The sequence below is a fragment of the Alosa pseudoharengus genome, unplaced genomic scaffold, assembly GCF_046254945.1.
Source record: "Alosa pseudoharengus isolate Yale_2024_CS ecotype anadromous, Long Island Sound unplaced genomic scaffold, YU_APseudo_1.1 YU_APseudo_1.1_scf_8, whole genome shotgun sequence".
Lineage (NCBI taxonomy): Eukaryota > Metazoa > Chordata > Actinopteri > Clupeiformes > Clupeidae > Alosa > Alosa pseudoharengus.
In genome coordinates this window covers 40185815-40213595 of record NW_027468870.1, presented here as the reverse complement: position 1 = coordinate 40213595, position 27781 = coordinate 40185815, and the positions used below count along the sequence as shown (strand labels likewise).

The 27781-nt window shown below is 38.8% G+C and overlaps 1 protein-coding gene across 1 annotated transcript; it reads left to right on the top strand.

The window, feature by feature from the left end:
* Positions 1-420: 420 nt before the first annotated feature.
* Positions 421-26359, top strand: stt3a (STT3 oligosaccharyltransferase complex catalytic subunit A). The gene is made up of 18 exons (XM_076274775.1): positions 421-998; positions 1657-1777; positions 1872-1932; positions 2020-2141; positions 4972-5117; positions 5266-5356; positions 5448-5554; positions 10528-10692; positions 15473-15653; positions 16194-16349; positions 17399-17490; positions 19568-19723; positions 21832-22020; positions 22129-22245; positions 22504-22606; positions 25563-25751; positions 25837-25952; positions 26096-26359. The coding sequence occupies exons 2-18, from the start codon at positions 1690-1692 to the stop codon at positions 26132-26134; spliced, it is 2118 nt and encodes a 705-aa protein (XP_076130890.1). The 5' UTR covers positions 421-998; positions 1657-1689; the 3' UTR covers positions 26135-26359.
* Positions 26360-27781: the final 1422 nt, after the last annotated feature.

The window sequence follows — 27781 nt, the reverse complement described above, 5'->3', positions numbered from 1 at the left end:
TGCCCCCTTTTTCGAATGCAGCATTCACATTTCTGGGTAAAAATTATATCCCGAGAAAAGTGGATTTTGAGGGGTACAGCGGATAGACCTCCATTTATTCTGCACTTATTCGTGAGCGTCCTCACGTGGAACCAGAACAGGAACTGCAACCAGTTCAGAAACCGGAAGTTTCCCGAGAGTGGCGGTGTCACTCCCCGATGTGAGTCGCTACCCGATGTGAGTCACGCATGCTCAGATTGATAGGTTTTACGGCATAACGCCAAGGGATCCGACTGAAATCCATAAAATAATTCACTTTTCTGTTTCAAAAACGTTTTAGCTATCTAAGATTGTTTGATTGCTAACGTTAGCAAACACCATTCAAGTGACAGCCTTTGTTGTGCTTGATTGCTTACTTAGCCTACTTGCCAGCAGTGAACAAACTTCGTTATGTAGGTCAATTTTTATTGATATTACAGAAGTCTCTCGCAGGCTATAGCCTCTAATCTAGAACTGACATTAGAGATCATGCCAAAATGCAATGCCTTACGCTAAATAATACATTACTGTTGTGTAGGCTAATGTGATTATTCTGTGGCTAACAGCACAGGTAGTCGCAAAGTAGCAAAGTGACGCATGCGCGACTCACATCCGGTAGCGACTCGCATCGGGGAGTGACAGCGGTTCTCAGAAATTCCCTGCCACCGCTGTTCACGATGACAACGCGGCGTTTGATTTGGTCCTCGCGGAACACCATACTAGGTACCTGCAAAAAGGACACGTCATTCTTGGAGCGCCCGGAACGCAGTGCAGACAGACTGGATTGATTGGCGGAGAAGCAACTAATAAGGGAAGGCCTCCGATCTTGAGATGACATGATCTAGCCAATAACCTTACTCGTTACAATGGTCAAGGCGGGCCTTGAACGTTCATACAATTGGAACTTCAGTACTCGTTGGGTTGGGAAAAGTGCATGTTTGCGCCAGCAAAGAAGTAAATGAGTGGCGTACAGAAATCTGGTAAATATGCATGTGATTTTTAAAATGAGGATGTTTCATAGTGAATGTTATTCTAGGTTAGAAATATGAAAATCACTGTACGGTTGTTCAGATATTTAGCATACGTGTGCATGCCTCTTAACGCGACGCCAGCTAATGGCAGCGTTAGCTTGATACCTATCGTTTGAAGATCCAGTACTGCCACTGTGCAGTTAATTGTGTTGTAACAAAATGTACATCACAGCTTTGCTAAAATTTGCATTAATATAGAGTTAGGGGAATTTCACACTTAATAATATCAATCATACACTAGGTAATGTCCTTATGCTAAACTAGCTCTGACACTTCCTTGTTCCAAAAACAGCTCTAGTTAGTTGTGTAATTTCAGGTAACGTTAGGCGACTAGCTGCCTAACAATTTGCCGAAAAGTTATACATTTTTGGCATGTGATATGCCTGTACATTTGTTCAGACGTTGTACATTTAATGGCTAAGAGGAGTTTATGAAGCTGTGTCTGGTTTTGTAACGTCTGCACTTTTGCAAAGTTCAAGTCAAGACCAACTTACTTCCGCAGTTTCCATGCAAGGAATAGAGATTGAATGTCATAAAATAGCTTCTTTTCTTTGTTTTACTAAATAAGATACTTTCCCTCCGTGAATGTCTTCACCTCTCCACCTAGGAATTCCGAATTTGTGATTCCAGCCCTGTAAAAATGACGAAGTTGGGCTTCCTGCGGCTGTCCTATGAGAAACAGGACACACTCTTAAAGCTGCTCATCCTTTCTATGGCAGCAATCCTCTGTGAGTGTGCTTGTTACGAGCATTGGTTTGAGAAGTAATGTCACATAGAATTGCTCATGAGTAAAACTTGTTAACATGTTCTTTTTCCTTACAGCATTCTCCACCAGACTTTTCTCTGTGTTGAGATTTGAGAGTGTTATCCATGAATTTGACCCGTAAGTTTTGCTTTGATTGGACTAAATCAAAATGTGGAATGTGTCAACACGGTGCAATCAAAACCATTGTGTGTATCACATCCTCAGATATTTTAACTACCGTACAACTCGATTTTTGACTGAAGAGGGATTCTATAAATTCCACAACTGGTTTGATGACCGTGCCTGGTATCCTCTTGGAAGAATTATAGGGGGCACCATCTACCCAGGTACAGTCTGATTTAACCCAATATTATAAATAATATAAATAAAATAATAATAAATGTGTTGTACACAAACTTGTGTATATGTAGGGGTGTCACAACCTCGGTTCTAATGGTCCGTACATGCCACCTCGGAATATCAGGGACCGCTCCGTGATTACGTTGTTTTTCCACCGCGAGTGTTCATGTGCTTTGTCGTCTGAATGTGTGAAGAACATGGATGCCACAACAAAGGTTAAAACATACGTTCACTAATCTTAAATTAACAACTGTATTTGCTTAAAAAAATATGGTGTAAGACGCTTGTGAATGAAGGTTATGCAGCTTTTAAGTCACAAAAATGAAAAATTCCCAAGTTCACATTAAAACTGTTAGACATAAAAGGCCATATGGCCTACAAATGAACTACAAAGCAACAACAAAAGTGACGACGAGCCCCCAACTGGGTAACTCCCACCTTTTATTTCCACATGAAGTGATGTGAATGATGTTTTCACTGTGAATTTTTTTCCCATGCGCATGAACGTATGTCGGTTATCAATCGAAATGAGGTCACAATGTCAACCTTCAAAATCAATGGTGGAGTCGAGAATGTAGCCATGCCCCCAATGTCATGTCCGGCTGGCATGCCAAGAGGGGGGAAAAAAACCACACCTGCGATTAAGTGCGGTGAGTCAACAGTGGCTCCTAACTTGAAGCTGCAGCCTGTTAAGACACTATGGCAAGTTGCAACTGCTGATTTAGGAGACACATCAACCAAACTCAAAACCTCTCCCGCTTCTCTGAAATCACCAGTGTGAAAATATTTTGTGGTTCATTCATTCATGTCAATAAACAACACTCAACTTAGCAAGTGATAAGAAGTTACAGTTCAAATTTACTTTAAGGCATAAGACACATTATTTATTTTGTTTTATTTATCCTTTGTTTAACCAGACAGAGATCTCTTTTTCCAAGTCATGAACGCTATGCCATGCCTTGAACACTAACCTTGTGCCTCTTTGGAGGGTTCTAAAAAGAAAAAAAACCATCATTCAATGGTATTTCATTTCACTTCACTGTCTTCACATCTATGTTCAAAAGCTTCTGCTAAATTAATAAATGTAAATGTTCATGCCTGTTCTGTGTAGTAGCTCATGGTAGGAACTAACTTAAAGGTGCTCTAGGCAATATTACGTGTTTTCTAAGCTAAAACATTTTTTGTCACATACAGCAAACATCACCTCACCATCCGCTAGCTGTTTGTGCCCGACATTGTAAAAAAACGCAGTCTCTGGACAGCCCTGGCTCCAAAAACGGCAACAAAACCAACTTGGTCCAGCGTGGACCATAAAAACATAAACTGTTCCAGCCAATCACCGACGAGATGCGCGTTTAGGAGAGTTTCAATTGCACGGGAGGCAGGGGTAGGGACTAGCGAGCTAGCTCTCTGTTTTGTTTGAACGTCAACAGAAGTGACGTTACCAAACATCGCTAAGGACACCTTTAAGCCAAGTTCATAATTTCAGAATAAAAGCCCTTGATATAAATCCAGGTGGATACATTTTAGGTGTGTATTTTTAAGTTGAGTTACTGTCACTCTAAGATTGTCTTGGTAGTGTCTAGGTCTAATTGAGTGTCTGTCACTTTAAGATGTCCGTGTGGGAGGAACCCTTGGAGTTTTTACACAGTTAAAAGGTTACTGTGGATGCAATTGATAATGTTTTCTATGTAGTTAGTTAAAATAAAGGTTCATACTTCTCCTTGAGACAAGCACTTTTGAGTCTTGGAAAACACTTTTCCATTTACATCGGAATTTTGCAAACATTCAGTGTCAAAGTTCAAATTTGTGGTTTTTGCAAAAAAGCGGATTTAATGGCAATTTAGCCCGTCGTCTTCTATGCAATGCTTCAATGTGCCAACAACAATCCTTCAACAATTGTTAAAGGTTGTATCAGCAATTGCATGCCCAAAAAAGGCCCAAACATAAATTATCACATTCATCTAATCTTTCCTAAGGATCCGCTAGCTGTCTGCCCCTTAAGCAGGCTGTCAAAAAAACGTGTCTCTGCAGGCAACCTAGGCTCTGAGATCTGCACACAAAAACAAGTGTTGCCAACCACTCAAAGGCAAAATAAAGTGTTCCAACCAATAACCGACGAGATGCGCGTTCAGGAGAGTTCCAATTGCACGAGAGGGATGGGGAGGGAGTAGCAAGCTTTGTTTGTTTTGTTTGAACGTCAACAGAAGTGATGTTACCCCGCCATCGCTGATACAACCTTTAATGTTTTATTTTGTGCACACACAGGCACGCACGCACACACAGGCACGCATGCACACAGACACAGGTGCGCGCACACACACATGCCACACACATACATACACAGGCACACACACACACACATGACACACACACAGTCACAAGTGAACACACACACACATACACACAGAGAAGCACACATACACAGAAGCAAGCACACACTCATTTACACACACACACAAGTTGCAAGACTAGGGGGATGGAGTAGGAGACAAATTGACAAGCGTGATTTATTTTTGCGGAGAGAACGTGCAGGACTGGGCAGCGGTTATATTTTGTACCACTCTGAGGTACATCTAGTGAAAAAACAAGATTTAGAATCGAATTGTGATCTTAAAATCTAAAATTAAATCGAATCAAGCACTTGGAGAATTGTGACACCCCTAACAATATGCTAATGAAGATTGACTTATCCAGAGTAAGGTCAATTGTAGTGTTGTAGAAATTGTAGTGTTAATATTTGTAATTGTTACATAGTTAGAGCTTTTCAAACATGCTCATGCCTGAGTGAATCTAACTCTTGTTTAATTTTCCTAGGTTTGATGATCACCTCTGCGGCACTTTACCATGTGCTACATTTCTTCCATGTCACCATTGACATTCGCAACGTCTGTGTCTTTCTGGCACCTCTCTTTTCATCCTTCACAGCCCTTGTTACATACCACCTTACAAAGGAGCTCAAGGTTTGATTTGTCATAGTGTCATCTTTATTACTGCATGTGTTCTAAGCAATTAAGTGATTTGTTTCTCTTGAAAGTGCCATGGTAATATGTTACACGTCTCATTTTTGGTACGTGTGTCTGTTTCGTCTGTGGGTATCAATGGTATTAGGATGCGGGAGCTGGACTTCTTGCTGCTGCTATGATTGCAGTGGTGCCTGGATACATCTCTCGATCTGTTGCTGGCTCATATGATAATGAAGGTAAACAGATTTATCTTCATCTTATCAGTTAAGAAAAAGTAAGTTTTAGATCTAGCTGGTTATAATGAGGTTGTATTTGCTCTTTTTGTAGGTATTGCTATATTCTGTATGTTGTTGACATACTATATGTGGATCAAAGCAGTGAAAACCGGATCTATTTACTGGTCTTCAATGTGCGCACTTGCTTACTTTTACATGGTAAGTTATGTAGAAGTGTCTTATTTGTTGATTGCTCCTATAAATTGATCAACCAATTGACGGACCTAGACTCTCAGTGATCATATAATTGGAATTCACAGCTGTAAAATCATTCACTTATCCTGTCCATAAACACAATTGATTTACTTATTGAAAGTTAGCTAATGTCTATGAAAGCAACCAGAGGTCACTTGTCAGACTTGCTTGTTCAGAATGAAGAAAACTAAGGCATTCTACGTGTATTGATTTGTTTGATGGCTTGTAGTTTTACACTTATTTTTTTAAATGCAATAATGTGTTTTAGTAAAAGAAACAGCTGGCATCTCAATGATATTGACCACCAGGGATTAGAAATGGTTCAAAGAACGAAAACGAACAGTTTTTGGATGAACGTAACCGAAAACAGTAACAAAAACAATATCACTTGTTCCGGAGTAAAGAAGTTATTTTAAATTTTAGATAATCGTTTAATAACAGTATTTATCGTTCCGGTTAACCCTTATTTGAATATTATTCAAAAGTCCATAGGCTTGGAAAGTCACCTGCCCACACAGTGTTTCCCAGACCCCTTATGAATTTAGCAGATTTTGTTAGAGCTGTCCCAAACGATTATTTTATAAATGATTATAACGATTATTTTTTCGATTAGTCAACTAATCTAACGACAGACAGAATAGCCTACATGAGATATGTGTGATACCAGGGTTGTATGTTTTGCACATAGTATTGGTGCTGCAAAGGTGAATAGGTTTACAGCACCAGCCACAAAATCTGTAGCAACCTTTAAAATCTCTAAAGACAATCACAAGTAGGACAGTTCATCAATTGCAACTGGACTGATAAAAGGTCATGCACGCATCATTTTTATTATTATTATTACAGTGCATGAAAATGCACTGTACTGTTCTTCCAAATCTTTTTACAGTGCATGAAAATGCACTGCACTGTTCTTCCTAGGCTTCTTCTTCTTATTATTATTATTACAGTGCATGAAAATGCACTGTACTGTTCTTCCAAGGCATTTTATTATTATTACAGTCTGTACTGTTCTTCCTAGGCTTTTTATTACAGTGCATGAAAATGGTCAAGAGGTCAGTTTCTCAGGCTTTAAGCATACAGTCTCATTCTTTTAAGACTACACATGCTATTCAACTGTTTCCTCTGTCCACAACTGTTTCAAAATAAAAGTCCTTGCTACAATAATTCCCTATTAAATAATTTAACCATTTAAAGTATCCACCTTTTTAACTGTTCAGTCATTCGAACTATATTAAACCTCATCTACCTAGCAAATAATTTAACCTTTTAAGCTATCCACCTATTTAACTGTTCAGTCATTCCAACTATATTAAACCTCATCTACCTAGCAAATAATTTAACCTTTTAAACCATCCACCTATTTAACTGTTCAGTCATTCCAACTATATTAAACCTCATCTACCTAGTTCAGTCATTCCAACTATATTAAACATCATCTACCTAGCAAATAATTTAACCTTTTAAACTATCCACCTATTTAACTGTTCAGTCATTCCAACTATTTTAAACCTCATCTACCTAGTTCAGTCATTCCAACAATATTAAACCTCATCTACCTAGTAAATAGTTTAACCTTTTAAACTATCCACCTATTTAACTGTTCAGTCATTCCAACTATATTAAACCTCATCTACCTAGCAACCAATATAGTTTGTTTTTACTCTGTATGATATTTTACATCACATTTTTTGCATTTTCATGCACTGTATTTCCTTCAGGAAATGCTTTTCTAGTTCTTCTTCTAACGCATTTAATGCAGCTTCAACCGTTTAACGTAGAAACTTCATTCAAACTATGTTGCGTAGGTCTTACTTAGGACAAGAGTGCTATGTCTTTTTCAGCTTTGTAACTTTTATACTTTTTAAACTATGAATTAAAAACGAATCAAAATTTCCCCATAGACTTAACATGGGCTGATGACATCACAATAGAGCCGTTAAGCAATTAGAATCCTATGGCCAGTCTCAGGCTTTAAGCATACAAACTGGCCCTATTAAGACTACACATCTTGTTCAACTGCTTCCTCTGCCAAAACTGTTTCAAAATAAAAGTCCTCACTACAATATTTCACTTAAACAATTTAACCCTTTAAACTACTGAACTTTTTAACTGTTCAGCCATTGTAACTGTTACTTGTCATCAACTATGACTCCTACCCACTGTAGCTAGTTAGCATGGTTAGCATAGTTAGCATGTTAGCATTGCTAACATTGTTAGTTTTGCTAAAAATAAGTTAGCTAAGTCACTAAGCATGCTAACTATCCTAACCATGTGACTTAGCTAAGTTAGCTAAGTCACATGGTTAGGATAGTTAGCATGCTAACATGATAGCATGCTAGTTAGCATAACTGTTAAAAAAATTTGTGAAGTTAGCTAAGTCACATGGTTAACATAATTAGCATGTTAGCATGATAGTTAGCATACCTACTAAAAATGATTAGTTAGGTTAGCTAAGTCATATGGTTAGCATAGTTAATATTTTAACATTGTTAGCATGCTAGTTAGCATAGTAACTTGGTTAGCATTATTATCTTTGTTAACATATTTAACATAACTGCTAGCAAACATTGGAGCCATTCCAACTGTTAGTTATCGTCAACTATCTGCCTAAATAATTTAACCATTTCAATTATCAACCTATTTAACTGTTCAGTCATTCCAACTATATTAAACCTTATCTACCAAGCAAATAATTTAACCATATGAACTCATCATATTTTTGCATTTTCATGCACTGTATTTCCTTCAGGAAATTCTTTTCTAGTTCTTATTTTTCTTCTTCTAACACAGTTAATGCAGCTTCATTGAACTTATGACATCCGGGCTTTGTATGTTTCATCTTTCTAACTTTTATACTTTTTAAACTATTAATTAAAAACGATTACAATTTCCCCATAGACTTAAAATGGGCCTTTATGACAATCACAGCAATTAGAATCTTCTGCCAGGTGGCCAGGCCACCTGGATCAACTGTCAGTTTCACAGGCTTTAACCCTCTATACCCCGTAGCGGCCGTCGACGGCCGTTCTATATTCTCCTGTAATGGCCGCGGCCGGCCGCAATTCTTAGACATCTGCTACAGTATAACCTTCATACATGAAATAATACAGCGTTTTGATAACAGTTTTGATGTGAAGTGACGGATCATATTGATGTAAGAAAATGACAAAATAAAAACATGAAAGTGTAATATATTTAACGTTAGCATCCTCCCGTTTGTCATGACTGACTTAGCTGCCTCTCTGGCATAAAAAAATCGTATATGGCTGTCACTGTGAAAGTCAGTTTGAGTTTAGCTAGCACCAGCAAATTATAGGCATAATTCAGTGATGGGTCATGGCCTAATTAACAATAAAGTTTATGATAAACCCATGCCAGGTTTATTTGCAGTTATATCTTAACACATAACATTAACATTACCCCTTTCTGGCATGTACAATAAAGCTAACATTATCGTTATCCCACTTACAGATAGTTATTGCAAACTACTACTTATGTATGTCTCTCTAAATGAGTTGTTATGTTGACTAATAGCCTAACCAAAGCGGGAACCACCGTTGTGTGTTCTGCTTATGGATGTCAGGAAAATGTAGTAGGCCAATGTCTCGTCATCTTTGTGATTACAAAAAAGCCTGCTAATTTGCTACCTTTACTGATGTAACGTTAGTCTGAGACTCGTAATGTTAGCACAGGATAGGTTGAAGGTTAGTGAACGAGTGCAACAGGTTCATTATCATCAACTGATCAAGTTTAGATAAATTATATAACATGATGTGCATACAAAACAAAATGTAAATCCATGTCAGGATTAACAGTCCCTGTTCTTGGTGACATGCTTATCAAATGAGTCACGATTTCATGCGCTATGCTTCTGGCCTACGTTAGTTCATATCCTCATCATTGTTTAGCTGTAAGGCTCACTGTCCAGCTAAATCCCAAATAAGTGCAAGATATGCCAGTCTATTTCAATGAAATCAGTACTCATATAGTATCTTGTTTCCCAGCTTCTAATACAGAAATATGTGAACCATATTTATAACTTTTTGTTAGTGAAAGACTTTGAGACTGTAAGTGAGTAGGCCTATGGTCGTCTATGGGAAACATTAATATATAATTCAGTCATTCCAACTATATTAAACCTTATCTACCTAGCAAATAATTTAACCTTTTAAACTATCCACCTATTTAACTGTTCAGTCATTCCAACTATATTAAACCTCATCTACCTAGCAACCATTATTCTTCTAACGCAGTTAATGCAGCTTCAACCATTTGACGTAGAAACTTCATTCAAACTATGTTACGTAGGTCTTACTTAGGACATCTGGGCTTTGTATTTTTCATCTTTGTAACTTTTATACATTTTAAACTATTAATTAAAAACTATTCAAAATGTCCCCATAGACTTAACATTCAGTCATTCCAACTATATAAAACCTCATTATGTTGGTTGCCAATTAGCACATCATTTGTTTTAACAATATATTTCACACCATATGTTTTGCATTTTCATGCACTGGTAATTTCCTCGAAATTACATTTTCTAGTTATTATTATTATTATTATTATTATTATTATTATTATTTTTAAAACAAAACCATAAAACAATCCCTGTCAGTTTCATGCAGTTTTCAACAGCTATCAGGAATGTGCTTTGATTTAAGCTTTTAAAGCTGTTGGGCAAAAAAAAAACTTTAGTATTGTGCCACCGGCCATAAATCAATTTGTAAAGACAATGTCATTTTTAAAGGAACGTTATTAACCGTTCTTCTATAACATTCTAACCAGTTACCATTTAGAGGAGAGGCCCTGGAACAGGAACAGAAAAATAATGTTTTTGCTTAGAACGAACCAAAATGAAAATCATTCTGTTTTCAGCCCCTGTTGACCTCATTTAATTGTAAAATAACTATTTTCACCTTTTTCAATTTTAGGTCTCATCCTGGGGTGGATATGTTTTTCTGATTAATCTCATACCCCTTCATGTGCTGGTGCTGATGCTCACAGGACGCTTTTCCCATCGCATTTACGTGTCCTATTGCACTGTCTATTGTCTTGGTACCATCCTATCCATGCAGATCTCCTTTGTGGGATTTCAGGTAGGTTTACTGGTGGATATATTGTTTTACTCTTGATCTGACAAGTAAATGTGAAAAACAAGACTAAATAGAAATAGAACTATAATTAGTTGATGCAGGTACATGATTTATTCATTGTTTTCTTAATGCCATGCCCAACATTCAGACACATTTAGACTAGAGATGCACCTATATGGAATTTTAAGGCCGATAACAATAACCGATATTTATTGGTTTGTTGTGGCTGATACCGATAAGATAACTGATAATATTACTCTTGAAAAATAACTTGTGAAAAGTGAATTTGGGACAGCATTTAATAAGCATAATTTAATTGCAGTAATTTTATCTACCACTAATGATGGACAGAACTCCTAATAGTCCTCAATGGTACAGCAGTCAACAAAATAGCTGTAGCCTAGGCCTATGTGTGGCTCCTTTAAGTGAACCTGACGTCATTGAATTGCGAGTGAGTGGCCAGCGACAGTGTATAAATCGTTTTCATATGGAGTAAACGTTCAACGCAGATAAACGGTTAAGCTGGGAAAAAGCTATAGTGACCAAATCAGAGTTCGTAAGGGGGAAACTTGTGTTTAGTTTCAACTGCGGGTAACTGAATAAAGCTGCAACTCTCGGCCTGTATCGGCCTCGGCTTGTGTCCGTCTACTCTGTTGCGCACAACCTGTTGCAGCAGAAATAAAAGAGGTTAGCCCCAAAGGTTTTAATTACTTATAATGATGATGACCTGTCTGGAACTGAAGCAGGAATGGTTAGCATATTTCTCGGTAATAATACAAAACCCAAGTGAACGAAATGTAAATATAAAACTAAAATACAACTTAGTCTACTTATCTACTCGTCCCACTGAAGAGTTTGTTTATTTGTTTCCCTGACTAGCGCGGAAGTGCAAACAAACCAGCACAAGAGGGCTCTAGGTAGGCTGAGCGCCGCTCTGCTTAGGTTAAACAGAGGATCATTCACGAGGATTTTGGCCTGCACAGATTCAACGCAGATACACAGATCTTGTTAATGGTCAAATACATCCACACTGCTGACATAATTTTGAGAAAGTATAGCCAACCAAGCTCAAGTAGGTCAGTGTAGCCAGGTGGGCCTTACATACGCCTAGTTGGGAAATTTGGGCTTTAAAAAAATATCGGTGCAAATTATCGGAACGATGATAATATTTAAATTTTTTCACTTATCGGCCAATAATATATCGGCCGCCGATATATCGTGCATCAGGCACGATATCCCTGCACTCTCAAAATCAATAGTAATTTATTAATGTTTCATGTTTCAACACACAACAGCAATGCTTTAAAAACAAACAAAAAAACACAATGAAATAAAATTTTACGTCATACACGTACGTGGCTTAGATAGGTACAAAAACAACTGTTTCACTAAGGCTGTGTTTAGACAGCATTGATCTGAAGAGAAAACGCAAAAGTGGCATTGCGATCTTATTCCGCGTTTAGACGAGCGTTTATGGGGGGAAATCTGTGTGCATACTCAACACAAAAGTGTGTGAAATTCAATGTAGTATGCACGGCAGGTGGCTAGGTGGCAGTGTAAACACGTACACGACGAAAGCCACTGTGAGCAAGCAACTCGGAGCAGACTTTTGCGTTTTTACCCTTTAGACGGGAATGTAACGGAACGTTTTTAAGATTTCCACTCTCAAAAAGTTTTCACTCGCGAGCATGGTCATGTAAACAGGGCCTAAGTCTGAAAGCTTCAGCAGCTGACCAGTTACTGATTGTTCGAGATGTAGTTTTATGAAATTTGGCTGTAACCAAAATTTAAAATATCCAAAAGGTAGGAATGCCAGACAGATGGCAAGTGAATATTTAGTTCAAGCTGACCGTTCAAAATGGCCTTTTTTGAGGCAGTCAATGTCACTAATATGACATTTTTATATACTAACTATTCTATTCTGTTGTAATTAACAATTTTGGGCTTGTGTACCACTATGGATCATACTCATCCCTTTTAGATGACTTCTTGTAACATTACGGACAATCTTTAAGACCACAAAACTTCTATTATGTTTAAAGCCTGCTAGAGCACTTGACTAGAGGTCGGAATGTAATTGGATGATATATTTTCTAAAATCCAGCGATAACACAATGCGTGCCAACTTGCAGGGCTCGACAGTAACGGTTGCCCCAGGCAACCAATTTTTGACAATAGGCAACCACTTCCTCACTTCTGGTTGCCCCTGTGGCAAACACACAATTTCCCCAATTGTCATCCTGTTGTCTGATTATTTTTTCATTTTTGGTATAATCAATACTTTTAAGAATGAATGTGTTCTTTTGAAGTAACAACCCTAGCCTGTGGCTGTGCGTCTTCTCTCCTCACACATGTATGCGCAGCTGTCATGCCATAAACAGAGAGACATGGCTGCTAGTATAAGTGATGTAACACATAATAATAGGCTAATATCAAGTGGATTTGCTCACTTGCATCTCTCAACTTTGAGTTGCTAACCTACCTAGGCTGTGGGATTTAGGTAATTTAGGCCTACTATTGGGTTAAACGTCATTTAGAAATATGCTACGCAACCTTGGCAAACTTTTATATCTGAAAAGAGCTTCTTGCTAATTATCCCGCTAGCTCAGGTAATGTCTGTCACGTGTAGTGGTCACTAAAATCATTAATGAACATAGCAAAACACTTATCTCTTCTATGATCCCAGAAAGATTTTTTTCAACTTATTTATTTGATCTAATAAGATAGAAAACATAATGAATTGCATCCACATATCCGTACGCACTATGCGCAGCTATTATTCACTAGCCTAACACACAACCAATGTGCACTCAATCAGCCCTACACATCACATTAAACATAAATATATACTGATAGTATGTATCTATGGAATTTAAATAGCCCCACATCACATACCCTTCACCATACCTAGAGATTGGCATGGTGTTATTTCAGTTAGCCTATTAGCTGGTTTGATGCTCACTGAGCTCAATGCAAATCAAACTTAGCTTACATAGGTACAAAAACAACTGTTTCACTAAGGCTGTGTTTAGACGGCATCGATCTGAAGAGAAAACGCAAAAGTGGCATTGCGATCTTATTCCGTGTTTAGACGAGCGTTTATGGGGGGAGATCTGTGTGCATACGGTGACACAAAAGTGTGTGAAATTCAATGTAGCATGTACGGCAGGTGGCTGGGTGGTAAACACGTACACAACGAACCAGCTAATAGGCTAACTGAAATAAAACCATGCCAATCTCTAGGTATGGTGAAGGGTATGTGATGTGGGGCTATTTTAATTCCAAAGGCCAAGGGAACTTAATCAGGACTCATAGTATCCTGGATCCATGAAATAACTGGCCTTTAAAAATAAAAATCTGCCTGCCTCTATTGGAATTTAACATAGGGGTACCAATACTTATGACTCCTGTATTTTAAGGAAGAACATTTATTTGTTTATGATACATTATTCATTCACAAAGAAAATTGGTGTACTTAAAGGTTGGATATTTCCTCATTTATTTTACTTAAGGTATTAAGATGCATTTTCAAAAGATGATTTTATATTCCTCTTTTTAGTCAACTTTAATTAGTTAATTACTTTCACTATTGGCTGACAATATAGTTAATATAGTTAATTACTGTAATTATTGGCTGACTAAGGGTTAACATCGAAAACGTAGCCTGAAAAAAGCAACACTTACACTAATAATGTTTGAATGACTGAATAAAAAAACCTAAGGACATTTATCCTGCAGAAGAGTTGCTGCTTATTCTGCAGCTCAGAGCTGTTTTTAAAGTTGAGAAATATTCAACTACTAGCAGAGAAACGCCATATGTCACGCTGTTTTTTTTTTACAGCTGACCAATCACAAGCGTATTACCGAGACCTGTGGTTTCCCATGACAACAACTAAAAAAATGGAGAAGGTGACAGAACAGCGGTCGTGAGACTCGTTGTTTTAATGTCTGAGCATAGGGAATTGTTTGACATGACTTCACAACTTTACCATAACATACCAAAAGCAATTGCTACCGCCAACACCAATTTTCTCTTCCGCAACATTTTGTATCCACACATAACGTTGGTCACTTTGGCAATTGCAAAAAAGATGCTTCCCGCTGCTATTTGGAACAAACACGATAATGTACCCTAAGATAGGAATACGCTTTGCGTCGTGCTAACAATACACTTTGCATTGAGTTACGCCAAGATAGAGCCCAATGTCAGGCTTACCACCTATGGAGATATTTTGCATTCCACACTGTTTGAGTAATTGTTTTTATTTTCTCTTCAAAAATTCCATTACAGCCAGTGCAGTCATCAGAACATATGGCAGCTTTCGGTGTATTTGGCTTATGCCAGATCAGAGACTTTCTAATGTGGAGACACAGCACTCAAAAAATACTCCATAGAAATGCATGGGGCTAGTTTGTCACGCCAATATGGCCGTTGTCTACACATATCCCACCCCTTCCTTGGCAAAACGTCGACATGTGAATACATTGAGCCAATCATATGGTTTGTTGTGAAGACATCGTGTCAATCATGTGTTGTGATCTCGCCGCTGGAGCAAGATTGGTGTCGTGAAGCCTTGCGCACGCGCAGTTCGACCCAAAGACTGTGCCCGATGAGTGCCCATAAAACGTTGGTATATGGCCGCCGAGTGGAGGGACTTGCCTAAAAGAACTTTGGTTACGCCAAGATAGAGCCCAATGTCAGGCTTACCACCTATGGAGATATTTTGCATTCCACACTGTTTGAGTAATTGTTTTTATTTTCTCTTCAAAAATTCCATTACAGCCAGTGCAGTCATCAGAGCATATGGCAGCTTTCGGTGTATTTGGCTTATGCCAGATTCATGCTTTTGTTGATTACCTGAGGAGCAAGCTGAATGCCCAGCAGTTTGAGATTCTGTTCAAGAGTGTCATATCATTGGTTGGCATTGTTCTACTGTCTGTTGGTGCTGTGCTCATGTTGACTGGTAAGGATGTTCTCATTTGACCATTTACTTTGTAAATGTTCTTATTAATGTTAATGGCTGGCATGGGTTATTTGGGTCATTCCACCTCATATCAATTATCAAGCCTTTGTCATCTCAGATGTAAAAAAAATGTGCAATGTGCAATTTATCCACCTGAGACAAATGGCATATTAAAGGATGCTGATAAAAAGTCATGATTACTGCACACATATGCCTTAGTAGTAAAATACTACTTTTAAATGTGCATGTTTATTACAAAATGCAATGTCACATATGTCATGAGTTAAGAGACATCACACAAAAATCAATGTCATTGTGGAATACTGTGTCTACATTGATGGATGGATTTTTTTTAGATGGGTTTCAAACATAATAATGTGGAAAACTTGAAACTGTCTGAATTTTTTCTGAATGCACTGTAGCTAGATGATTCGTTCAGCTTCTGAAGAGACTGAATTAAAAAAACTTTTTTGGGGCAACATTAATAACTGTTCCATTAATGCATTCGACTAGTCTATTTACCCTTAAGTTTATCCATAGGTAAAATCTCTCCATGGACTGGGCGTTTCTATTCCCTTTTGGACCCATCATATGCCAAGAACAACATCCCAATCATTGCCTCTGTCTCAGAGCACCAGCCAACAACATGGTCCTCTTACTACTTTGACCTACAGCTGCTTGTCTTCATGTTTCCAGGTAAATAGAGACCTGAAAGAGGAACATGTTCCTGCATACAATTAAAAAGTTAGGAAATAATCAATTAAGATGCTTTCTGCAAGTGTGATGTTAATCACTCCATTTCCTGTAATCTTTGAATTCATGCAGTGAAAGGAGTGGATCCCTGGAGCACACAGATGTCGAAGTTGCTTATTTTTCATTGAACGGTGTGAACAGTGCAGCACATGACTTGTTAAGACTGCACCGTTCACAAATAAAAGACAAGCAACTTTTGTGTGCTCTGGTGACCCCCCCCCCCCCTCCTCTTTTTACAGTAATAAACATGTGTTTGGTTAGCATTGAAGGCTAAGCTTGTCACTGCTAACTGTAACTTTTCAGCCTATGCATATGGAATTACGGCTCCCACACACAGCTGCGTGCATCGTGTTGCTAGAGACGCATCCCATTCACTTTAAATGGGCTCACGTGATCCGTTGCCGAACTGAATTGTGGGTCCGTCGCGTTTCTCCCGCCGCTCGCGTTGAGGAGTTCAGCTGTTGCTGCACCGACAGACGGCACCGGCCAATCAAGCCAATCTACGGACGGCACCAACCAATCACATTACGGTTTTACTTCAAGTCATTTGCATAGCTACCGTCGGGAACACCCACTGGCATGCATTGACGGAACGCAGCTGTGTGTGGGAGCCGTTAGGCTTGAAAATGCACCAGATGAATAAACAATGATCCTAAACAAAATGGCAGAAGCAAAAAAATACAGCCATTTTAGGTTAAACAGATTGTGTAGCCTATGTTGTGGTGTTTCTTGAGTTGCCAATCTGACACGAGCACTGATCAATCGCTGGCTTCATTAACAAGGCAGTCATATTTGGGGCAGCATTGTAGCCATTGTCACCATTGGGCCTTATTTGCCACTTCTGTTCGTTTTAACTGCAGAGCAGTCAGTACCTGAATTTAGGAAATAACATTTTAGGATCATTTACAATAATGACAGAGACTGTCTGTGTGTGTAGACAACACACCCCTATATGCACTGCACCTTTATTATGTACATTTTTCTATCAACAGTGGGTCTATATTACTGCTTCAACAACTTGTCAGATGCCAGAATTTTCATCATTATGTATGGAGTTACAAGCATGTACTTCTCTGCTGTTATGGTAATTTCTTCATGAAATATTTTGGTACACTTTAGTTATAGGTAGTTTCACGCTCAGGGTCAGTGTCTCACATTGAAATAGCCCCAGGGCTCCAGACTAACTTTTTTTTCTTAGGTGCACCAGCACAAAAGTTAGGTGCACCCAAATTTTCAACCACATCGCATTTAACACCGTAGCAGGTTCACTTTTTTTCCTTAATTACTGTCCTATATAGGTTGTCCTATGACTTATGATGTACAATTCTACAAGAAAAGTAACTTAATGAAGTGTTGGTGCTTTAAGTGCTTCACTGAGCTGAAATTTAAACTTAAAACATCTCAAGATTAATTAAAAAAAAAATAACTGTGAGTAAATTAACAGTGCACGTCTTATAATGGCTTCAACCTGCACATCTCATGGCTCAATGTCTTACATACTATCCTTCATGATCTTTAGGCCCTGGCTAAACCAGCTCGCCATGCTAGCACCTTCCATAGAAATGTATTTGAGCACAATTTAAAGAGATGTTCCAAGTAGCCTGGGGGATTTTTATGTGATTTTGCAATGATTGCAATAATCATTTGACAGTCCCACAATGCAATTTACTTTTTAATTTTAGTATTTTTAAATTTTCAATAAGAACATCACTATGGTTAATGCAAAATGGTAGGCCTATTATTATAGGCTATTGCAATGACTTGCCATGCTCGATCTAAATGTGTCCATTCAATTCACCGTACACAATGACCACAGTTATACATGCAGGGAATATTCGGGCTTTAAATGTAGCAGCGATATTCGGTTTGCGCCAAATACCGGATTAAATTGATTGATGCCATCAGAATGAGTTTACACAACTCGCGCACAAAACGAATATTGCTGTTGAAAACCGGGTTACTCCCTGCATGTAACTGCGGTCAATGATGCACTCCTTTTCGGCGATATCTGTATCTCTGTCGTTCGCAAAGGCCTTGTATGCATTGTTCGCAATTTTAAGACGTCTTTTCATCTGCAATGACTCCTATAAATTTGGCGCAAGTGGCTTTCTGTACGTCGGGTTTACGTTCAAACTATTTTTCTGGTGAATAATTATTTCAGACTGAACTTGGTGAAGGGAAGTTTCACTAGGCCTATCGTAGGCAACGATAAACTTGATCATCACCTCGGGCTCGTCTCATCGGTTTGCTGCTGCCAGCCGCCGAAAGGCAGTGGGGAGAGGGTACATTTAACTCTGCCTATGTGACCACACTGTAATGCAACTACATCCACTCTGTTTATCTGTCGGGTCTCTGATCTCTCTCTCTCTCTCTCTCTCTCTCTCTCTCTCTCTCTCTCTCTCTCTCTTCAGCACAAGCATTTTCAAATTTACACACAGGCACTGGGCCACAGGCAGTCAGAGGGGAGGTCCCGCCCTTCACTATCTGTGATTTGTTTAAACCACGATATTGGCCAAATATGTGTCTGTTGTTGAACCAAAGGTAGAGTTTCAATGCGGACACTTTTTTTTTCCTCTCTCGAATAGCTGGTCGCACCGGTGCGACCTCCGATTTTTTTTTTTAGTCGCACTTTTGAAAAATTAGGTCGCATATGCGACCAAATTGGTCGCACTCTGGAGCCCTGAGCCCTCCACTCATCTCAGTCCAAGTTCAGTTTAAGATCTCAATACAACCCTTTTCCTTCTCAATCTATAAATATTGTTCCTTTTTTCTCCTAAGGGGGATTAGGAGAAACAGATCAGATCTTATTTCAAATTTTTCCCCTCTATGGGCTTTGATTGATAAAGATAAATTTGAACTGTCAATGACCAGATGCCATGAAACATTGTCTTTATGCAGATATTAATTGATGCAGATAAAAAAAAAAAAACTAAAAAAAAAAACGTAGTTTAAGGCCTTACCCTGATAGTGAAACTACCTTTTGGATTGTATTTTAGTATATACACCTCACCTCACATTTGCTAAATTAGGTATTTGCTGGGAAATGTATGTGTAAAATGTAATATTTTTATTATTAAAATATGAAATGTAAGAGTATCTAGGATTTGGAGGACTTGCACAGCATTTTCGCAGTTTATGTAATAGGTGTCTGATGCTTACAGGTTCGACTGATGTTGGTCCTGGCCCCAGTTATGTGCATTCTTTCAGGGATTGGTGTGTCTCAGGTGCTCACAACCTATATGAAAAACTTGGATGTGAGCCGACCCGACAAAAAATCAAAGAAGCAACAAGATTCCACATATCCTATTAAGAATGAGGTTTGGTACATTTTTCACATTTAAGGGTATAATTAAAGCGTAATTCCAGAGTGATTTTAACCCAGGGTCTATTTCACCTAGCCTAGAAATCTAGACGCACCCTAGCGGCGGCAAATTAATTTGCTCAGCTTGTACGTCTAGTATCGAACCATAGGAATTTCTATTTGGCTTAACACCGTGGATGACGGCCAATCACAGCGCTCTATTTCGTTAGAGAGTCTTAAGGCGGGCTTAACAGGATAACGACATCCTGCGACGGTGAACAACAAGGAAGGTGGCTATGGCAAACGAAGAGCGGTTGTTTGAATCGGCGTTGGCGTCAACTTTGGAGGAGTTGGACTTGTGCTTTTCTTTGAAAGTAGATCAACACAATGCACTTAAGTCATTCCTTTCGAAGAAGGATGTATTTGCCGTTTTGCCGACCGGATACGGATATGGTCGTAGCGCTGGCCTATTGCATGCCTAGGCAGTTTGAAAGACAATTCTCTGCCCGCCCCTTGGATTAAGCGAGGTGAACGATTCGATGCCAGACTATACATGTCAATGATATAGGATGGCCCGCCAGGCTATATTTCACCATGACAACGACTCAAACACACCCTCGAGAGTAGTGCTGGGCGGTATACCGGTTCACACCGTATACCGGTGTATATTTTCGTTATGATATGAATTTTAAATATACCGCCATACCGGTGTATTTGATTACACAACGTTGGAACGCTGCGCCGCGCGACAGTGTTTCAGACGGGACTTTTTTTTCACACGTGGTGCGACTGCGAGGCATAGCTGGGCATAGTGAGGGTAAACACAAGGTGTTTTACGTTTTTCCCCTGAAGTATGACCCTTAAGGCTTAATTTCTCCTTAGGTAAGGGGTTTATTTAAGGGTGTTGCACAGAATACCTTAAATTGTTTCTTTAGTTAAGGAAAAACTTTAAGGGATACTGCATTGAAAGGGATTTACCGTCACGAAAATTCTATTGAGATTGTTCAACATTTGTAACTAGCTGGCTAGTAGGTGATGTCATTAGTTAGCAACCCACTGAACACAGTGAAGTTTAATGATCTTATCATTCATCTCACCTTAAGAATATTCGCTGAAATTATCCAGGTAGCAAGTAAAGCATGTTATAGACATGAACTGAGCAATACTAGCTGGCTAGTTAGAAATGATCCTGACTGTCATCAGTGCACCAAAACTAACTTTTTTTTGTTAATGTTTTGCCTAGCGAACCGAACCGAAGCTCATGGCAGGCTAACAAGACATCCACATCCACATGAAGTTAACGTTAGCCTACCACTAACGTCATGCAAACCACACAATAACAATAAGGCATGTTTCTGATAGGCCTATTTGACAGAGTAAGCAGAAAGGTTTTATTTTAAATTGTATAATTTTCAAAAAAGTATAATTATTGCAAGTTGCACTACTTTTCGTATTGGTTTTATACAAGATGTTTGTGAAATTTGCACAGTAAAAGTTCTGTATTTTGACTGCAATTGTCTTTGCATTCTGATGCAGAATCATGAGTGGCTCTTTGTAAACAGCATCATTTTCTGGGGCCATGCAAAACTGCATTACCACTAGTGTGGAGTTATTCATGACAGTAAAATAGACCATCCTTAGTCAATGTACTGCAGCAATTCCTCTCTCAACCTGTAGAAAATGCTGTGAACATCTGATTATGCATGGAAAAAAAATACCGTCATACCGTGAAACCGTAAGAATTTTGAAAAATACCGTGATATACATTTTTGGTCATACCGCCCAGCACTACTCGAGAGCTATATTGCGTTGACTAAAGGAGTACAGACTAGCTTAAGTGCCTCCAGCCAAAAGGCTAACAGTGGAAGTGCTTGGGGCAGGCTGCCAAACTGGAGGCACTGAAGCCGGTCCAACTCTGTACTCCTTCGGTCAACGTAGTCTAGCTCTTGAGGGTGTGTTCGACTCGTTGTCTTGGTCAAATAGACCCTGGGGTGAAATCGCTCTGGAATTAAGCTTCAAGGAACTGTTAGGTGAACCAGTATATCAATGTTGGAATTGCCGTTATGAAACAAAACTGGGGGGACATGAACTTAAGTAATAACTTGAAGGATGTTTTTAATACAGGTTGCTAGTGGAATGATCTTGGTCATGGCTTTCTTCTTGATCACATATACATTCCATTCTACTTGGGTGACCAGTGAGGCTTATTCCTCTCCCTCTATTGTCCTCTCTGCTCGTGGAGGAGACGGCAGTCGCATCATCTTTGATGATTTCAGGGAGGCCTATTACTGGCTTCGACACAACACCCCAGAGGTTGGGCTTTTATTTGACATTGGAATAATTGTGTCGATTTAGTTTGTTTTTGTTTACAAATGATTATATTCTGTTGATTTAATTTCTGTCCATTTCTTTGTTCTTCAGGATGCAAAAGTAATGTCATGGTGGGATTATGGTTATCAAATAACTGCAATGGCTAATCGAACCATCCTCGTTGACAATAATACTTGGAATAATACTCACATCTCCAGAGTAGGCCAGGTAATAGATAACATTGTATTATGCCCAGTTATACCCACATTGTGATTTATAAGTGATTTTCTAATAGATTTCCTCTGCCTGCATATGACAAAAGCATGTGTAAAAAGACATTATGTTGTGTCAGACAGAGAGATATTACAAATATCAGCCAATCAAAAGATTTGGATTGATATGAGTAATTATGGGCTTAACTGTATACTTCTGTCAATGGATGGATGCGTAATTGGACACATTACAGGTTTGCTTCTCACTTTGTAGGCCATGGCTTCTACTGAGGAAAAGGCCTATGAGATCATGCGGGAGCTTGATGTTAGTTATGTTTTGGTCATCTTTGGTGGACTAACTGGTTACTCATCAGATGGTAAATATGGCCACTCTTGTATTCTAAGAGAAAATTTGTCATACTTTATGTTGATCTGCATGTTGTATGTATGTTTGTATGTAAATGTGCTGGTGGATATTCATAATTCATTGGCAATGAATATTTTATATATCACATTTCATAAACAGAGGCCATTTAATGTGTTACACAAATAAAGGTAAATTACCAGATAAGGCAGAGAAGGAAAAAAAAATACAAGTAAAAAAAGTAACTAAATATAAATTAAACAAGTTAGTGGTAAAAGTCTTTATTACCTTAAGGTGGTGCTATAATAATCAATTTAAACTAGGGCTGTTTTTTAAAATTAATAACATGCTCTGTGATTAATTAATCTAAATTAATCGCATGCATCCATTTTTGCTATGAACGTACATTTCAATTCAAAATCTGGCAGATTAGTGAATCAATGAAAAGCCAAACCAACAGTATAGACTTTAAGCAATCAGTTTCCACCTAGAATCGCGATAAATGTATTATTTAATAAATTTATTTTTATATATTATTTTTACTTTGCCTTTGTAAATGGCCTACTTTTCATGGCTTGTCCCCCTTGTACACAATGAAAATGCTTTTGTTGTGGAGATGAAGGACTAACAACAGGCAAACACCAAAGAGCTATATCTACTGATGAGGTAATGTTTCAGGATTCTCGCGACATGTTTTTAGCATGGTAAATGCAAATGACTGAAGTTTCCCCTCAATGTTGACGTGTGCAGTACCCCTACACCGAGGTAATGCAGTCGATTTAGTAAGGGAGTTTGTCAGTTAGTCGGTCATATGTAGCCTAAACAATACAATTGCAAAGTTAACGTTGACAAGGCTAGCGGCTAGTATTATTTATTATCATGAAGGGATGTGCTAACTCGTAGCCTACCTCCAGGTTGCTTTGCATTGAGGTGATACTTCAGACTAGGGATGGGCGATATGGCCTAAAATCCATATTGTGATATCATTATCTGAAGAGGGTGCAATGTATATCACAATATATAAATTATAATAGAACCATTTTGGAACAGAATAGTACGACGGAGTATTAGGGCCACACATGAAGAAAAAAAATATTTTTGCCATGGCGAGATTAAACTCGACATGTTGACTTTAAAGTCTCTGGTGTGTGTGGGGGCCAAAAATAGGCTACACGTCCCTCCATAGACAGAGTGGGATTATAAGTGTAAAGTTTGTGATCCTACTCACCTTTTATAACATGTTGCTTGAAAGTCAGGTTACTGTCCAAAATAATGCCTAAATATTTATATTCATTGCTGTTATGGAAATGCATGCACTATGCCATTTATATAGCTAGAATGTATCCATAATGTTACATGATACAACATGTTATTTCACTCTGTTTTACGTGGGTAAGGCCACTGCACATCCAAATAACTGTCCTTCATGACCCACAGGCAGTCACACTCCATAGGCAAAACTAATTTTTCTAAAACTGCTTTTTCATGTCTCACCTGCAATACATATAGGAGGCTATAAACACAGATATGTATAGGCCTACTCTTTTGATTCCGTGAGGGAATATATGTGCATGTAGCCTACTTTATTTATGCACTATGTGTGCGTGTGCATGTAGGCTACTATGGGGTTGCCTGGTCGGGAGGACTGCTTCATTCGTCCCCCCATAGACATTCAGCAATAGGCTGTTTTGCATCCATCAGAAACAAACAAGCAATGTGAAAGTCTAGGATTGGGGAGAGCACTTAGTATGCCTAGTCTAGTGCATAAGCATGAAGTTGAACCTTTAGATGAAAAACACTCTTTAAAAATAGGCTAATAAACCGCTAATGGCGTTTACTTTTGACCATCGCATTTATCGCCTGTAACTTCGTGATTAGGACATAACAGGAAAGTATTTGGCTGAGCAATGGAGGTTAATATGTTCTATGTTTTGTCCACATGATATATGAACCTATGCCTATGTCTAATCATTGTTGCACTCGAAGAAAACTTGAATGTTTCATTCGTCCTCCCTTTCAATTGTCCCGAGCGGTCGTTCTCTCTCCAAACTTTATTCTCAAAATGTTGAGTCTAATGTCGACACGTCGAGATTAAAGTCGACATGATATTTCAACTTTATTCTCGAAATGTCGAGTTAAAACTCGTCATGGCAAAAATATTTTTTTCTTCATGTGTGGCCCTAATACTCCACGTAGAATAGACCCTTAGGAAAGCCAAACTGCTAAATATTTTTTTTTTAAAAAGAAAGAAAGAATCGTAGTATGTAAAGTATTGGGTTTCTTTCCTTTAGTGCAAACCATTCTAAAAGGCACTATACTGCGTCCTGCATTCTCGGACTGGATCTTGCCCATTACTACTTCAGACTAGGGTAGCCGATATTGAAATGGATAAAGAATGAAACGCGCTACTTCGTCTGTAAAGCGTCTCTCACTCCCTGCATTTGCTACTCTATGGTCGAGAGCATTGTCCCGCCCACTACACCGTCTGATTTGTTAGTTAGCACGAATGCAGCCAATCAGAAGTTTATTTGTCACTTCTAAGCAAACATTTTCTACTGCGCTGCTCACAACTCCAACAAGACTGAAAACTTTCTACTTAGAACACCAGGGGCTGTATCAAAATAAGTCTTTTCACATTTTCAGTAGATACATTATTTCTTCCAGTTCTTCAAGTACAATAGCACAGGATACTAAAAGTATACTAACACTGCACCATTCTCGGGTACAAATTATTTTATTTATATTTATTCCAGTTTACTTAATTTGCCATTAAATCATATCCATAACAATAATGTGGGCTTAAAAAATTAACTCTCTGTAAGGCGTCACCCCCCTGCTCCGCCCCCCCCCCCCCCGGAAAAAAAAAGATACACTTGGAATATTGATAAACTATTTAATAACATTGTTAAAGACTACCAGATATTGTGGTGATATTCTCTTGGTCCATTTCAAACTATTGTCTTTTTTAGACATCAATAAATTTCTCTGGATGGTGCGCATTGGTGGAAGCACAGACACTGGGAAGCACATCAAAGAGCATGACTACTACACAGCAACAGGGGAATTCCGTGTAGACCGAGAAGGCTCACCTGTGCTGCTCAACTGCCTGATGTACAAGATGTGCTACTATCGTTTTGGTCAGGTCTACACTGAGGCCAGTAAGTGGACTGAACAGCAATCTTGGTGGTAATGTCTGGCATTTAAAAAGCCCACATATTTAATTGTTTTTCCCCCACATCATAGAACGCCCCCCTGGATATGACCGAGTGCGCAATGCTGAGATTGGTAACAAAGACTTTGAGCTTGATGTTCTTGAAGAGGCTTACACCACAGAGCATTGGTTGGTCAGGATATACAAGGTCAGTTTTACATGCACATGCACCTTCAGTTCAGTCAGAACTTGGACACTATGATTTATGGATGAGAGAAATACAGTTGGATGTGTGATGTTTGTGGTCATGGTTAAATACAGTAATTTATCAAACTCTGTTAAACCCAACAGGTCAAGGATTTGGACAACCGTGGTCTTTCTCGAACGTAAAACTCAACATGGAAGCAAAGAGCACTGAAAGCCTTCCCCTGTCTTCTGCAGATGGGTGTGAATTATTTTGTATTTTTTTTTCTTATTTTGTCTTTTTCATTGAGAATGGTCTTATCTGGAATTGATGGAGAAGGGGACAAAGTAGTTAGTCCATCAAGTGAGAGGTGGTTGTTGTGTAAGGATTTTGAAGGTAAAACGGTGAAATAAAAGGAGGTGTTGGGGAAACCTGTGGAATGTGGTCTTTGTAAAAATGTACTAATAACCAGGGTTGGGGACCGAAACCCGGTTCTAATATGGCAACGGCGCCGACGCAAATGGTAGTAGCGACATCAAATAACAACATGGATTTCGGTGCCTCATTTCGATGCCACTTAAATCTCATTTCATTTGAGGCATCACTACACGTCATGCGCCATCTATAACGCCTTGCTAGCTAACATAAACACTAGATGTATAAGCTTAAAGCAGAAGGGTGCACCACATAGGCTAGTGGACAGTGAATCTAGCAGTAACTACACACAAGCAAAAGGCTATGAAACAACATCAACAATATACTTTACACAATAACCTTGTTAAGGCGCTAACTGGCATCTATTTGAAATGTTATCAGCAAAGTTGTAATGTGAACTTTGTTTCACGGTGTGTTCCGAACAACATAATGACATGACATCAATCTTTCATGTGCATGAGGCCCATATAGCATCACAATGAATATGAACAACAAATATGAACAACAAAAGCCGTTGAGGTCTGTATGGAAGACGCAGACTCCACTCTACAACAGCAGTTCCAGCACACTGACTGGAATGTGTTTGCTGCTGACGCCACCATGGACTCCCATACAAACATTCACACATACAGTTATGTGCAGAATTATAGCAGTGTGTTTGGAAAAAATTCAATAATACTCAAAATCCCTAGAATAACTGTTAATTCCATAATAAAAATGCATTGGGAACTGCACATTCAGTTTCAAATCAAAACATGACCAAAATTGATCAAGTTTGTGTTATACCTTTACAGAAAGTGAAGAAAAAGGAATGTTAGGCTGTTCAAAAAAATAGCAGTGTGAAAAAGGAGTCCTCTCCTTTTCCCCTACGATAAACATTTGAAAAACTGCCTTGTGCCACACCTGGGGCCTGTACTACGAAGCGGGGTTACTGGCTTATCTGGGTAACTTCGAGAGTAACTTGATCACGTGTGGCATAACTTCCCGATTAACTCGTACTACGAAAGGTGGATAGATTTTAACCGAGGTATGCTGCCATGGCAATTTACCCTGCATCTCAAACCTGGGGTCCGTTGCACAAAAGCAGAATTAAGACATCCGGGATAAGTTACTGAGCTGCGCTCAATGAATCCAAAACAAGACCGTACAGGCTTAATTGGTTGCACAAAGACCAAGCCAGGATGAGCAGACACGGATTCATCAAGCCAGGTGAAACCTATCCTGGATAAGTGCGCGCTCACGGCTCCCTCAAATAGACCCCGCCACCGATCACAGATTCACTGATTCACCATGGCAACTAGCGGCTTCATTGCTTCTTCTACGGTGTGAAGTAGGTAGCGATAGCCTTTTCACAACAGCAACAAACAGCAACACCTCTGTTTAGGAGAATATTGCAACTAGTTCCGCGACCACCACGT

Coding starts and splice junctions, on each gene's coding strand:
- stt3a (XM_076274775.1), top strand. CDS start 1,690: ATGACGAAGTTGGGCTTCCTGCGGCTGTCCTATGAGAAACAGGACACA. Junction 1,933..2,019: donor GTTATCCATGAATTTGACCC/GTAAGTTTTGCT, acceptor TCACATCCTCAG/ATATTTTAACTACCGTACAA. Junction 22,246..22,503: donor ACATCTCCAGAGTAGGCCAG/GTAATAGATAAC, acceptor CTCACTTTGTAG/GCCATGGCTTCTACTGAGGA.